The sequence below is a fragment of the Excalfactoria chinensis genome, chromosome 9 (assembly GCF_039878825.1).
Source record: "Excalfactoria chinensis isolate bCotChi1 chromosome 9, bCotChi1.hap2, whole genome shotgun sequence".
In the NCBI taxonomy this organism is placed as follows: domain Eukaryota; kingdom Metazoa; phylum Chordata; class Aves; order Galliformes; family Phasianidae; genus Excalfactoria; species Excalfactoria chinensis.
Window position 1 is genome coordinate 278,107 of NC_092833.1, and position 15,163 is coordinate 293,269.

The 15,163-nt window shown below is 41.4% G+C and overlaps 1 protein-coding gene across 5 annotated transcripts in view; it reads right to left on the reverse strand.

The window, feature by feature from the left end:
* Window positions 1-15,163, reverse strand: part of PPP2R3A (protein phosphatase 2 regulatory subunit B''alpha) — a 51,386-nt gene that overhangs the window by 14,840 nt on the left and 21,383 nt on the right. For all 5 annotated transcript variants that reach the window (XR_011904632.1, XM_072344221.1, XM_072344218.1 and 2 more), the window contains exons 3-7: window positions 11,303-11,560; window positions 9,459-9,562; window positions 6,931-7,033; window positions 5,198-5,272; window positions 171-257 (exon numbers count right to left, since the gene is read on the reverse strand). Coding sequence is in view for 4 of the 5 variants with exons in the window: in XM_072344221.1 (XP_072200322.1) it covers window positions 171-257; window positions 5,198-5,272; window positions 6,931-7,033; window positions 9,459-9,562; window positions 11,303-11,560 (627 nt within the window). In the remaining variant the exon portion in view is untranslated. The remainder of the gene's footprint in view (window positions 1-170; window positions 258-5,197; window positions 5,273-6,930; window positions 7,034-9,458; window positions 9,563-11,302; window positions 11,561-15,163) is intronic.

Genomic DNA, 15,163 nt, shown 5'->3' on the forward strand with positions numbered 1-15,163 from the left:
TATTCTCTCATCTTGACTCTGAATCACCTCCTTCACCAGTTCTGGCCCCATCCTGGCACTGAGCTGGGTTACTGGGTACTGAGTTTGCCTTACTACAACCTCACTGAATAGTACAGAGGATTAAAAGAATCAATGCATTCTATGTCCTGTTCAGGTAGAAACCAACATACTTGCAAGAAGTTGCTTTTCCTCAGCTCTGTTAGGGTGATCTTCCCAGACCAGGATCGATTGACTGTGTAGAATATTCTTTGTATAACCTGCAAGACAAACAACTTTCTTTAAACCAACTCCTCGAAACTATCACTTAGGGAGCTGCAATGGAGCAGCTTTACTTGGATTATTCACTCATCCCAAAGAGACCTTTTACTGAAAACGTTCTGTTGTCATTGTTTATACTATTATTCATAATTACTATGGAGTCTGAAAGTAACATTTGTTTCTGAAACGGTATTAGCCATTTCCACTCTGCAACTATTTTCACAGTTCTTAATTAATCTTTGAGCAAATAGACTTCTTACTTATGTCAAGTAATACATTCAAAGTGCTGACAAATCACTCTGAATGCTTTTCAGGCTTCAGGCACTGCAGCCTGCAAGGACCTCAACTGACAGAGTTCTGCACTCAGTGAAAAAAGAAATCAGAACTTTAGAAGAGGAAATAGGACATGCAAATGAAATCCACAGGTGTTGTCTGACCTATTGTGCCTGTAACAATACCTCACCTTCTCGGTGGCTCCACTAAAAATAATCAACAGAGATTATCTGTCGGCATTTGTCTTAGGGATGTCTTTACACCATTCATCTCCTTTACTGATCTGCTTCTCATGAAAGGGAATAAAGACCATGGTGGGGAAAGCACACACTTCTGAGAATTCATGAGGAACAGCACACAGCAGGAGAATGAGTGCTCTCAAGTACCTAACAAAGCAGACTGAACTATTTAGTCCTAGTCCACTCCTTTTTAGCACATCAAGTATTGCAGGGCAGGGAAAATGCAAGTGTGTGACCAAGCGCCTGCAAGAATAAATCTGACAGCATGAACAAGAATAAATATCACTTAACATGACATCTTCAACATGAGAAATTAGAAATGCAATTAATGACTATCAGCGCTGAAGCCTACAGAGCATAATCCTTGTAAATTAAATCTAATACAAACAAACCATTGATGTCTCTGATATGTTGACATTCTAACATAGGATTTTGGTAAACCTTAATAGAACATGCTACTCCAACATAAAAGCTAACTTTGCAAAACATGGATATTGTAAGGATACTGATACGTCTGTGAGAGGTCACTCTGAGCCTAAAACATAGCTGCAAGTGGGCAAAGACCATTTAAGGACCATGCTTTGACTCAGACACTCAAGGACAGGCTTCTTAGTCCAGAACAGATTTGGAAACAAGCATGAGATCATTGCTAACAGTCTGCTTTGGATACAAAGAGCAGTGAGACAATAAATGCTGATGAGTCCAGATAGTTTGGGGAGCAACAAGAATGATCTGAGGACTGAAAATTTACCCCAAAAAGAGAAAAGAGTCAACTCAGCTTAACATGGCATCTACTGGTAACTATCCTAGTCCTCAGAAGCCTACAAGGGGGACATGCAGGACAGCAGAAGGACTTTTTTGGCTCTCAAAGTAAATATCTAGGAGTTTTGTTGGTTTATTTGTTTTTTAATAACCACTGTCAGTTATTAACCACTGGGACAACTTGCAGAGCCACACTGCAGGCTCTTTACCACTCCAAACATCAATCATGGACACTTTTGTTTTAAAGTCAGGCATTAATTCAATCAAAAAGAAAACTGATCCTAACTATAGCAATCACTGAGCAATGTTCTGTGGTCTGTGTAATGCCAGAGGTCAGCCTAGAGAATCACAATGGTCTTTCCTGGTCTTAAACAATTCAAAGCCTCTTCCTTCTTCAATGTTGCTGGCAACCATTGCCATTCCGGACTACTTTCGCACTTTGCTTCCAGGTTGCCAGCCAGTTCAGAGACTGCAGTGTCCCACCTCATACACAATCTATTACCACACCTGTCAACTCTAGTGAAGATGAAGCCTTTCCACAACATTCCTTCCAAGGACACAAAAATCTCAAGACAGAAAAAGAATCCCTAACTAGCAGCCTTTTTCTTTTTCTCTGCCTGCTTAACGACTCAAAGAAACCCTCTGTCAGATCATATTGATAAAGGTGTACTCTCTCATCATACAGCTCTCATCAGCTGTAAAAATAAGGCATACAGAAGAAGAATAAGGAATACGACAGAAAATTAATTCTTGTTGACTCCCTGCTTTATTTTTCTCAGTTAAAGCACCTGCTGCATGATCACATCTGCACTGTAAGCTTAGGAACCAAGTACGTAACTGGCCTCAAGCCCAAGCTGCTACAAGCACTTCTACTCAGCAGCTACAACCTTGTAAGCTGTGACTCTGGCTCCCTTCTTCCTGGCACAGAAGTCTGTTTATTCTGAATTTAGTACATGAGCCTTTGGAAGGGGGAAGCTCCTTCCTTATTTGTCCAGTACCATCACGTAAAGTATCTTCAGGTCCAAAACCACTGATGGGTTAGTTCCAGATCTTTTCCCAATAACCTCATAAAAGAAAAACAAAACAGTTTCGGGGAGGGGAAACAAACAAACAACAACACACCCAAATCTTTATTATCTTCACTTTCCACATTCACATGAGTAATACAACAGTATAAGCTGAACATTTTTCAACAAGCAGTAAGTTCTGACAAGTTGTTCTCAGTTGACTCAGCTTTTTAACAATAGCATGCATTGCTAACACTGAGCTTTCTCTGCACACTCCAGAAGAAGTTAGATTAAACGCCTCATGATATTCTACATCCTCTTCATCAGTTTCAGGAGTCTGCCTCTGTTAAAGGAAACAAGTAGTTTAGCATACTTCAGAAACAAAAGCTTGGCAATACAACAGCTCAAATACACTGATGCAGATTACTATAAAGGCTAGTGTATCCAAAAGGCACCTCTAAAAGGCACAGAAAGAAGTAGAAAACAATGAAACATGCAAACACATCCATTGTTAACTTACTCTCCAGGTGATTTCAACCAAGTGATGCCACATTCAGCAATGAACACAAAAGCCAGTGCCTCTTTATGGCCCTGATCTGTAACACAAAAATAAAATATAACTCCTGCTCTTGCAGTAGATACAGCACTATCACTGTAAATAAGTACAAGGTACTCTACCTGAAGGGGAATCAAAGTGTCCAGGCAGTCTCAAAATCCAAGGACAAAGCAGTTTCCTTCATTACCTCCTGGTGGAAATACTCAATTTCATGACATTAAAGATAGAAGTGCCAAATTAATCATGACTGGAGATGTGAGAAATAGGAATTCCTGCTGTCAGAGAAGAGAGGCACTGCTGCAGTGGGCCACGTACTGCTACTTCATGTAGGATCAACCTGACCCAATAGACTTTGTGTCTCCTCAGGTCTTCTACTCTGCTCCAGCTCAGCAACCCAGCCAAAGCCAAGCACAGAGCTCAAAAGGAATCTGTCAGAAGAGACACCCAAAACAGAGCTGCTCTACAAGAACAAGAAGTTTTTGAGAGACAGTGCAGCTTTGTAAGATTCACTACCACACACTGTTCACTTCAAACACCAGCACCATCATTTCCTGGATGCCAGAAAGCTTAGGAAGCCACCACTGTGAACAGCATTACGCGTAGGGGTGTCTAAAGGTTCTCAAGTAAGAAAGCACAGAAGAGATGAGCAGAATCAAGAAGCACTGAGAAGTTTCACATACATGTGAAGAATCCACTTCTGCGTCCAAATTCGTGACTGTCATACAGGACAAAGCTCATCCAAGTACAAGGGAAGTTGCAAGGAAAAAAGAAAGATGTTCTCTTTTTACTAGTAGCCTAGATTTCAGTTATCTTGAAACACAGCTATCTCTCAGACCAGAACACACACAGCACCTGGTGTAGCCCAGAAATCACAGTAATTCACCCACTCATACCTACTCTGACCAGGTACTATGCCTAACATATCTGCTGTCTTGCTCCACAGGGACTGACAATCACAGAATCGTAGGGGTTGGAAGGGACCTCCAGAGATCACTGAGTCCAACCTCCCTGCCAAAGCAGGTTCCCTACACCAGGTTGCACAGGCAGGCATCCAGGCAGGTCTTGAATATCTCCATAGAAGGAGACTCCACAACCCCCCTGGGCAGCCTGTTCCAGTGCTGCGTCACCCTCACCATAGAGAAGTTCTTGCACACACTTGTGCAGAACTTCCTATCCTGACAACACATTGACATTCACCACTATAGTCAAGAGTGCTTAGACACTTGAAATTGTCTCTTATTATACAGATTCACAAAACATTGGATATGCCCAAAACAGCAGTGTCCCTCTGCCATCTGCTCCTTATGGGAAAAGGATAAGTCTGTGCCTGCCAGTAATCTCCTAGCTGCCAGTATGTGGTGCAGCAGGCCCCCACAGAGAGCCTGTCAAGCCAATAAGAAAAGCCCTAAGTCCAGCTGAGATGAAGCTCTCCTCAAGCCCATCTCTATCTGAGTTTGTTATCATTGCAGAGATCAAGCATTCTACATTTGTATCCTCTATCCATATTCATAGCCAACCTAACACAGGCTTAAAAAAAAGTACAAACTTCTTCAGGTAAGGCCAAGTCTGACTTCTGACTGCAGAGCTGGAACAAAGCTACAGATCCACCAGCAGCAGTCGCAAAAAATCAGTGATTCAGAAAGACTAGAGAGGTGTTCTGGCAAGCGAGATGCAGGAGATTTAGACAGTGGTGTAACGGGTGCCTTGTACCATGGAACAATCAGACTCCCCATGCCTAAGTGACAGAAATCTTCAAACATAAGGCCTCCGAGGCCACAGCAGCCCTGCAGTATTAGGGGTAACTTAGTAGCTCTCAAAGACCAAAGAAGGATCACTCTTATTTTCCTCCAACATAACTAAAGGCCAAAATTGTTTTAAAGATTTGTTTAAGACCAGAAAGAATCATTACTGCCATCGTGAATGACCTCTTACACACAGACCGATTATTTTTTTTTGTTCTGAAGAAATTCTGAATGTAACTTCTTACTAGCAAAATAAAAACCGTGTATTTTTGAAATAAATGAATGATCCGGGAAGAGTGACAAATAACAAGAGGAGGATTGGTGCAGCACTGTGACAGGAGATGAAACAAGCCAGCCTACCGTTGTAATATACCGGGAATGGAACTCTGGAGCATCCTTCAGGAACGTCAGACCAGGGTGTGTTTCTACCACATCCTGCAAGATAAAACCAAACAAAATGAAACAGATTTTCCACTCCCTTTATTTAAAGTTCAGATGCTACTGGGTTTTGGTTTTGTTTTTTACAAACCAGTACTTTTGCTTACTTTTTCAGCATTAACAATAAAACTGAAATTATATCTTTTAAACTATGAAGTGCACCTTCTAGAAATACAAGTACAATACATTTTCTGGGCAATACGCACCTGTTGGGCCATATTGATTTACTTAAGGACAGAAAAACAAAGGAAGAGAGTTAGTGAGTGGATGAAAACTCATTTTTATTGAAGGAGATAAAAAAAATTAGTTAGTTGACCATGCAACCACCTCTTCTCCAAAAACATTTTTTCCATTCATTGAAGACAATGATATCTGTCAGAGCTAAGTGTCAGTAATGAGTGTTCTTTGAAAGGCTGAGAAAGTTGCCTTTCACACCCTCCACAACAGTGAAAAGTTCATGTGAAACTTAGGAAGCAGACATTATCAGTGCTTTCCCAAAACTGACTTGATCTATACATGGAGTTTTATAAGGTCAGCGTTCCGTAAGTCAAATACTCACTCGTGATGCCAAACCTACTAAAAAATGCATGACCAGACATATACAGAAATTGCTTAGATCTTGAATCAATCAGCTCAGATCCTCTGTGTATCAAAATGTGTGTCTAACTTTACATGTCTGATGACTCCTCTACCCTTTAAAAGGTGTATAGAATTCTGCTGTTTATATCATGATGTGGCAAAGGGATGGAGCTGATGCAGTGCCCTTAGGGGCATAATACAACCAGGTTTTGGCCAGTCTCACCTGATATCTAGTATGACAGTGTCATATGGTGCAATACTGCTAGCATCTGGTTGAATGACAAACAAGACTGTACATGTCTTTGGATGAACCAGTAGCTAAAAAGTAGTGCTGCTATCAGTCAGAAAAGGCAGTATGCCCAGTGGAGAATAGGTGAAAAAGAACATGAGAAAATGTACCCATTGCAGTCCCAGTCAGGCTTGTTTGAGACACACAAACATCCAGTACAGGAAAAAAACCTTTCCCTATCAAAGCATCTCTACTGAGGTTTGGTTTGTTTGTTTTACAGAGGGCAAGAAAGTGTGTTAAAACCAAGGATATTATGGAATAGCTTGGGGAAAAAAAAATTATCTACAGATGATCAGAGAAGCAGATGGACCTGATTTACAGAGAAACTGTAGAAGAGCTAAATCTATTCAGAGCCTGCCTAAATGGCCACAATACTTTGCTTTCATAGGTGCTCTGCTAAAAATACCACATCTGAACTGAAGGGAAAGAAAGAAATGAAATAGGATGCACAGACTTTGGCCTGAATGCTAAGAAATAAAAGCGTGATGCAGACATTTTGCCCGAATATCAGAAAAAAAGCAACAGTGGAACTTTGGTACTAACAGGTACAGAGACACACACAGGCCAGTTGGAACTGCAAGGGTTTTTTTTGCACAGATTTCCATGCGATATTTTATCTGATAGTCTGGCTAGACAAATTCAATGACAATTGCTCTCCAAAGTAACCCACCCCCGTTCAAACAACAGTCCGCATGTTTTTGGTAAACATTTAAGGATATGAGAATAAAGCAGTTAAAAAACAAACATTTCTCCCCCTTCCCATCACTTCACTGCTGAGTGCAGGTACCTGAAGCAGTGGGATGAAGTCCTCCTGCTCAAGGTAACCACAGCTAGGCTTTGCTACAAGGTAAGCAAATCTGGATGCGTCATCATGGCAGTTATGCAAGATCCTGTGAGAGAGATGAAAAGTTACTCCAACTGCTTTGCATCTCGCAGGACAGCCACAAATCACAGCTAGTTGATCGAGTGCCTTATCACACGTTATGCAATACATGTACACTATGCATTATGCAAAGTTGACCTCAATACCAGCACCAAGCATCTTCAGCATCTCCTGGCAGCACCGAGGTTCTGCTCAGTGGAAATTTTTTCACATTAACATTCCTGCGATAGCAAGACATTGCTTTCTGAAGACTCCTATTTTCATTCAATGGCATCTTAGTAAGAAACCTGACTTTTCAAAGTACTGCATGCTCACTGATCTCTTTTGAAGTCAACGGGACCAACCTAACAGAGTGCCATAACAGACACGCTTCCTAATTCAGCCTTGTCACTACATTTCAATGTTGGAGGATACTGTGAAACTGCAGTGACTGAATCTCAAACCAGAAAATAAACACTCTCCAAAAGGAAAATGAGCATCTCTTATTAATTATGGCACAGCTGGCTGCCATGCACAAGAAGTTATGGAGAACAAAGTTGCACCAGGGTAAGTTTAAGTTGGATATCAGGAAGAACTTTATAGAAAGGGTTGTTAAGCACTGCAATGGGCTCCCCAGAGAGGTGGTTAAGTGACCATCCCTGTATGTGTTTAAAAATGGTTGGGATGTGGTGCTCAGAGACATGATTTAGTGGATGGTTGTTAGTGTTAGGGTGGGATGGTTGGGTTGTGGTTGGACTTGATCTTTAAGGTCTTTTCCAACCTGAGCTATTCTATGTTACTATGAAAGAACTAGTAGGGCTGGGAAATCAGAGAGGCATGCAAACATTGAAACAGCACTGAAATGCCTCTAGTCTTCCTGAAGGTATCACACTACCTGGCTTGCCACTAATTCTGGTCTGATTATTCTTTATCAAAAGGAGATTTTACTAAATAAATAAATAAATGCATGTGGGGAAGAACCTTTTAAGTCTGTCAGAGAAAACTAAAAGGGGAACTAGTGGCAGACAATCCACTGTTAGCTTCATGTTCACCTCTTGCTGTCAGTTAACAAATACATTCTGAATCAGCTGCATGAAAGAGGTGCTTTTTCATTTTTAAATCACACACAAAGCCCAATCCCAAAGCCATGTTTTAACACCCAACTAAAAGCTCCAATTCTCAGAAGAATCTCACACAGCAATTCCTACTGACTTCGAGCCTGGTATGCACACAGCGTTCTGAAAAGTCAGACCACTTACTGAGATGCTTAAAAATAGACTTAAGCGACTACACATTCCTGATCTGAAATTAAGGCTGTGTTCATATAGTACGTACTGCAACTTCACAGAGAGCATCATGTTTCCAGAATTAATTGTTACAACTGTCAGAAGGGAGGACAAAGAAAAATCTTTAGAGAGAAATCACAGTGAAGAAAACATTTTTCAAAGAGCTTGGACGCTGCGTGGATTAAAGGAATACAGAAAAGGAGCACAACCACAGTCTGCAATAATCTGAAGGATGTGCAAATCAGTGGGAGCAAAAATATGTAGTATCATACATAAGGGATTAATTTGGATTAGCTGGAGGAACTTCAAGAAGGAAAAAATGTTGCCCTTGTCAAGAAAAACTTACTGGTTAGACAACCCTAACATCTGGGTAATTTTGCCAGGGTAGCTTGGCTGTTTTGACAACATTATCATAGGAAATACTTTGGGAACTCAGGATTAAAGACTATTTCAAGAATCTAAATGGTGACCATTATGTCAAAAAGTTGAAGCATCTCTGGATAGGAAGTGGAGATACTGTTCAGGTGTTTCACAGACTGAATTGCCCTGAAGGAAAAAGATTAGGCAAGAGAACAGGTCTGTTTCACCCAGCACCTCCAAAACTCCAAGCATGATATATGGAAGAGCTTTCAAGTTCAAAAGGAAGTTTTGACAGCGGTATAAGGAAACAATTGCCAAAACCCACACAGTTATTATAAAGTGTGCATGAGGAAGGTAATAACCATCAAAGCTGAGTTTGGCCTACTTGTATGATGCTTTTAGTTCATGTTCCTTCTTCCTGCCCTGCAACAGGCTTCCTCTCCCCATTCCCAAAACAGGCTCACTCAGCACACCAGTGCATCAACAAGGCCTCAGATAAACATATCCAGGAATCATTAACATTTATCAGCTATCTCACAATAGCTGACATTTCTAGGAGTGCATTAATGTATTTCAGACGTCAAACAAAACAGCGTGGTTGATCATCTATACAACTAAAGTTAATTCTGCTGATGTAGCAGAAGTGTTCAGGAATTTATAGGAAGGGAAACAGATTTTTAAGCAGTTTATTTTCTCTAAAAAATAAAAGGAACAGAGCTTTCAAAAGTATGGTAGAAGAAGGAAAAGAGTCTTCTATGGCAGATTTACCTTCCTCTAGAAAAAGAACTTTGCATTTTCTATACTTACTTTCTCCACAAAGAAACAAATGAGTGCACAGATACACATCCTGTCCTTTGTCCTCCTGATGCACTGAACATAGGTGCTTTCCAGTAGAGTGGGCAGCCACATATCTGCAATGAAACACAGGAACAAAAAGAAGTCACACGGAATAGTTTATACACTGAATTCACCTTGAGGACTTTCACACACAGGAAATGAAAGAGTAATGGCATGCAGCTTAGTCAAAAAGCTGTTTACTGTGTGCTAAGGTTCAGAATCCACCTTTATATGCCTCTGTAAATAACTGAGAAATACACCCTGTCTGTCCAGAAGCAGTCAGGGACTCTTCAGATTTGTCTTTGACTAAAACTACTTTGCCAAACAGGTTAGAATGGGCCTCAAAGATCATTTAATTCCAACACCCCTGCCATGGGCGGGAACACCTCAGACAATTAGCAATTGAATGTCTGAATGTGAAATGATTCCAATCCCACAGTTATCAGTGCACAGCCTGCTACCCTGAGCAGCCCATTCACAACACTGCTAAATCTCAGCAAGATAATAGAATATGAAAGCACAGATGGAAAGAGGCCAATTCCAGCAGGACTCTCTGAACGCAACATTCTAAGTAACCTCTGCATTAGCATTTCTACCTGGGTAGCTTTCAGAATAGTAATAAACACATTAGGATGAAGCCATTCTTCTGTCAGGTGACTGTATTTCCACAGGTGCTTGCTATTCCACGGAAAAAATAACACTTATTTTCTGCAGTTTTCTTTGTGTAGCTGGCTCTCTTGCATTTCCTTTAGAGCCTCCAAACATATACCATTCCCAATAATTCCACAGAACAGCAGCAAGCCATAGAGCAACTGAACAGAACAGAGCACATCCATTTAGAGATGGTTGCAGAGCCCAGACAGAAAGGCAGAAGTCTCTTCTATGCAGCTCTCCTGCTTTTCCCAGCAGTTAACTGTCTTGCCATAAAATCAGTTTCAAAACTTATTTTGGTCAAGCTAACAAATTTTGTTTGTTTTCAGAGACGGCTTACAAGCATACCACTCTAAAAACAAACCTAAGCTTCCCTCTTAGAAAACAAGTGCTCCCTTGGCCAGAACATCACTGCTCAATCTATAGTGCCGCAGATGCACTCATGCACAGGACAAGCTGAACATATGAGGTGCATCTGACAACTGCCAGTCTTAAGATTAGCATTACTAAAAACCACGATGGAAGAGGAGGAAAATAGAACAGCCCATCTGCAGCGTGCTCCCACACAAGTGCTGTGTTTTGTTCTCTGAAGCCAAGAAATCATTAGCAGACTAGCAACTCCAAGTCTGCTGACATTGTGGATATTAAACATATGCATCTAAGTGAAGTAGGGCTTACTGAGCACTTCCCTCTTCTGCTGTGCCCAAGGTGGCATAGGTTGGAAACTCCTTTCTCAAGCAACGCTGCTGCAGTGTACATAGATCATCATGTCTAGATCAGTTGGACAGCTAGCCACAGAGAAGGTAACCAGCACTATGTGAAGACACAGAGGCACTTTACATTTACATATCTTCTAAACATAACCATGGAGAAACAGAAAAACAAATGTATTTTTTATTTGCTAAAAAGCCTGGAAGACCCATTTTGCAAAGCACAGATATCAGTCACGACAAACAGCAATCTTCTCCCATGGACAATTTAACTGAACTCATTTTTTAGTTATTTTCTTAATCTAAAAGGGAAAAAAAAAAACAACAAAAATCAGAGCAAAAAAATTTCAGTTTGTTTTTCACTTAAAAAATGGGGAAAGAAAAAGGTATTTTATTAGCTTTAGTTTCAGCCTTTCTCCCTTTCCAAGAAAGGAGGAAATCTAGAGAGGTTACCTTTGCAATTTTTCCCATTTCACAGATGTTGGCTTTCTCATCCTCAAACTCTGCGAAGGCTTCTTCAATCCTGGCAATGATCTCTTCATGATTAGTGCAGACATTCGGAAGTCCTTTGGGGAAGTAGAAACGTGGAATGTTTACAGACAAAGGGGTACTGCTGGTGGCTTTATTCACAGGCAGAGCACAAGGGCTAACCACTGAGTTCAAAGGGACTGGGGATGACGTTCCAGGTTTCTTCTCTTGCTTACTTTGAACCTGAAAATACAGTGAATAAATACTTTTTGTTTTTAAACAGCATGAAAAAAATTAAACCATCCAATGAAGGGATAAAAATGTTTGTCTTAAACAATAAATTTAAGCATCGTTGCAATACCAAACATCGGTCCAACACATGTTACATCTAAGGCAGCTTCCACATAGTTTCAGTGCATTTTGTTTGTAGCTGTGGATTATACCACTGCTTAATGACAAGAGAAGATACTGCGCAGTTCAGCAGTACCACAGAACAGGGGCAACACGAGTTGTTTCTTATGCCACTCACTGCATTGCCATTCTGCCCCACAAGCAGACATTCCAGTACAAGCAGCAGAACTCAGACACTGAAATCTCCAGAGATTAAAAAAACATTCCTTGCCCCCCCATGAACACATGCTCTATTGAGAAAAGGCAACAGGACTGCATATTGCACAACGGTTCAAATGTAAGAGCTATTATTAATGTAACAACATATGTGATAAGAGGCTAATAAGGAAATAGCCAAGTAAATACAGCTGTAACTTTCAGTTTATTTACTCTAAATAGTTCAAAACAAAATTGTTTTTGGATATAGTATCCAAGACTAAGTTTACTAAATACCAAAGAATGTCTATGATGAACTGACTAAATTCTTAGCCTCAGTATTTTCCAGAAACTTGGAGCTTTCCCTGAACACACACTGAACAACCCAACTTGCCACAGGTTTGCTTCCAGGGAGCTGAAGAAATAAGAATTGTAAAAGCTTCCTTGAGCCACTTTCTTTGCAGTTTTTAAATCACTTCATAATCTGTTCCTCAGAGATCCGGAAAAATCATAGATGGAAAGATTCTCTTCCTCTTCACTCCTCTGCTTCCTTTGAAATAGGAAGGACCTCTTCCTTCTTCCAAAAGTTCCCATTTCAGGAGCATGAACACACGTGCTGATACACATATGCCAGCCCAAGCACACTCTCCTACTGCAACTGCTCTACAGTTCTACGTGCTCTGCATTAACCTGGAGTTTGTCTTCCTCTCCTCCCTTTACAAGAGGTCTCCAACTACTTCGGAAGTTGCTTTCTAAACCAAGCTAGTGATCTGGGCAGCAGGAAGGCACAGGCACGGCACTGTTTGTTTGTGCAGCCTGTTGCACCCCGTCTGCACTGACCAGATAGGGGAGGCTTCCGGCCACAACCCAACTCAGGGTTGTTTCACTGCCCAGATTCCAGCAGAGGGAAAAGCCATGCTGCTCTCTAACAGTGCCGCATTCATACACAACAAAGCTGGAACAGACATCAGGGTGCCATCTCCAGCCACTCAACTCCTATAATAGGACTTAACACCGGTTTGTCTTGAAGACCCACTTCTCAGGAACAGGTTTATTGCTCATTAATCTCTCTGATGCAAACATGCACTCCTAGTTGCCAGGACTTCGAAGATTTAAAAGAAATAACTTAAATTTAACAAAAATGTCCACAGAACAAAAAGAAGCAGTGTTCTTTCAGAAGACTTTTCACTTCCCTTACATTAATTCCCTTATAGCACAAGTGAATAATAAAACACTATTTTCTTCTTTGTAGGCAGATCCCCAGAGCACGCTGCCATAACAGCACTGCGTCATTTTCTTCCTCTTCTATGTAGCACACATCCCATAGCACACAGAGCAGGACTCCAGCTGAACATCCCGTAACACAGCGCATTTGCTGTGACCCCCGCTTTCTGGAAGCAGGGCAATTCAGGCAGCAAGCTTTGGCATTAGCTCATGTAAGACACAAGCCAGACCCCCCAGGATCAATATGAATTTTCTGATGCACAGACACAAAGCAACACAGAGGTTAGATGGGTTCATGGATCTATAGGACACATAGAGGGAATGCTCCTAAGCCTCCAAGTTGGAAACCTGTACAGACATAGGTTTGCAGCTGATCCTCCCAGAAAGGCTCGGCCAGTAACTCCGGCTCAGTCCAAGGCACACGAGGTGGACACTGAGCTCACTGACTGCTTCCTTCTGGGAGCTTCTACTGCATGAATACAAAGAACATTTTTTAACTTTGTCATCTTCTTTTCACGTAAGGAATGAGCTGTCTGCAACAACAAGGACAGCGAACAGCAAGCAGCTCTCAAGATGCTGCTCCTGACAATAATCTTGGGTTTGTTTTTTTTTCCTGCTAAAAAAAAAAAAAGCCAACACTGTGTGAAAATGCTTCTGGGATGGGTGTATCCAGATGTCAACTGCTACGGACACAGCAGGGAGTTAATGACAAGTATTTGCGAACAGCTCCTGGAAAAAATAAAGGAAGCGATATGAGGGGAGTTCTGCAGCATGTCCTTGGAAGGAAAGAGATCCTTACTGCAGGAAGTTAACCCAAAATGCTGTCTGATCAGCAGAACGTTTCTCCAGAAGAGGGTTGCATTTCCAAGAATGGCTGCTAAGGAAGTCAACTACGAACACTACAGAAATCTTCACTACCAACAGCTAATTGCCTTTTTTTGTTGTTTTAATATAAGAAAGCAACATCCAAAAATGTTTTTAATACTGCTTTGTAGGCTGGTTTACACTACCTATAAGTAAAATCTGTCTATCCACTGTATCATCTCTTGCCATTCATACCATTTATTTACAGACAGGCTAAAACAGTGACATCGGCACAATAAATAAAGCAGACAGAAAAGCAGCCGCGCTGTAGCTACACAAACAAAGCAGAAAAGCTCTCCCATCACAGTCTGTCTCTCAGGCAGCAGACAAGCCCAGGGAGCAGCAGTATCACATTCAGTGCTGTCATATTTTCTGTTCTTTTCTCCTGGCCTTTAATCCCCACCAGGGTCTTTGAATTTACCAGTTATTTGTTTCCTTCCAAATATGATCCTCCGACCCTTTCCTAGGGTACAGTGACTCAGCCTGGTTACTTGCAGTCCACAATGCTGACTTAATGTCTCCTTTCCTTTTTACTGTTCCTGTCTTACTGAAGTCTGATGATAACTGGACGCAGGCCATCCTCAGAGATAATCAGTTCTCCAGAGCCGATTTGCATCAACAGCCCAAGACTTTCCCTTCTTTTCCTGAACTCCTTTCCCATAATTATATCCTCCTGCTGCCTCTTTCCCATCTCAAAGGAAATGAAAACAAAACAAAACAAAAAAAAACAAACCACAAAAGGTTCTTATGCATATGAGTGCCAGCATCATGGAGAAGCAATGATAAACTGCATTTCTGGACAGATCTGTATTTTCTGCTGCAAACTGTAAACTCACCAGCAGAAGCAGAGTCCCATTGCGGCAAAACAAATGAAAACAAACTCTGTGTAACACAGATCCATAAAGAACGTAGGTGGGAAGGGACACAAGCCCAACTCTAAGCCTAGATCAAGTTCCTAATGGCCTTATCCAGCTGAGTTCTGAAAGTACAGATCTCACGCCTCCGCTGCTAATGTGCCTACAGATATTACACTGCTCTTCCTGTGACTGATATACTGGAAGCTCCATGGAAGATACAAGGCCATCGGAGATATTTGCACTCAAAGGGACAACAGGAGTACAACCCCCTCTGCAGCTCTCCTCTGTCCCAGCGCACAGATGACACCTACCTATGAGGAAGGTCAGCATGGTAAAAGGCAGAACCTCGGGCACA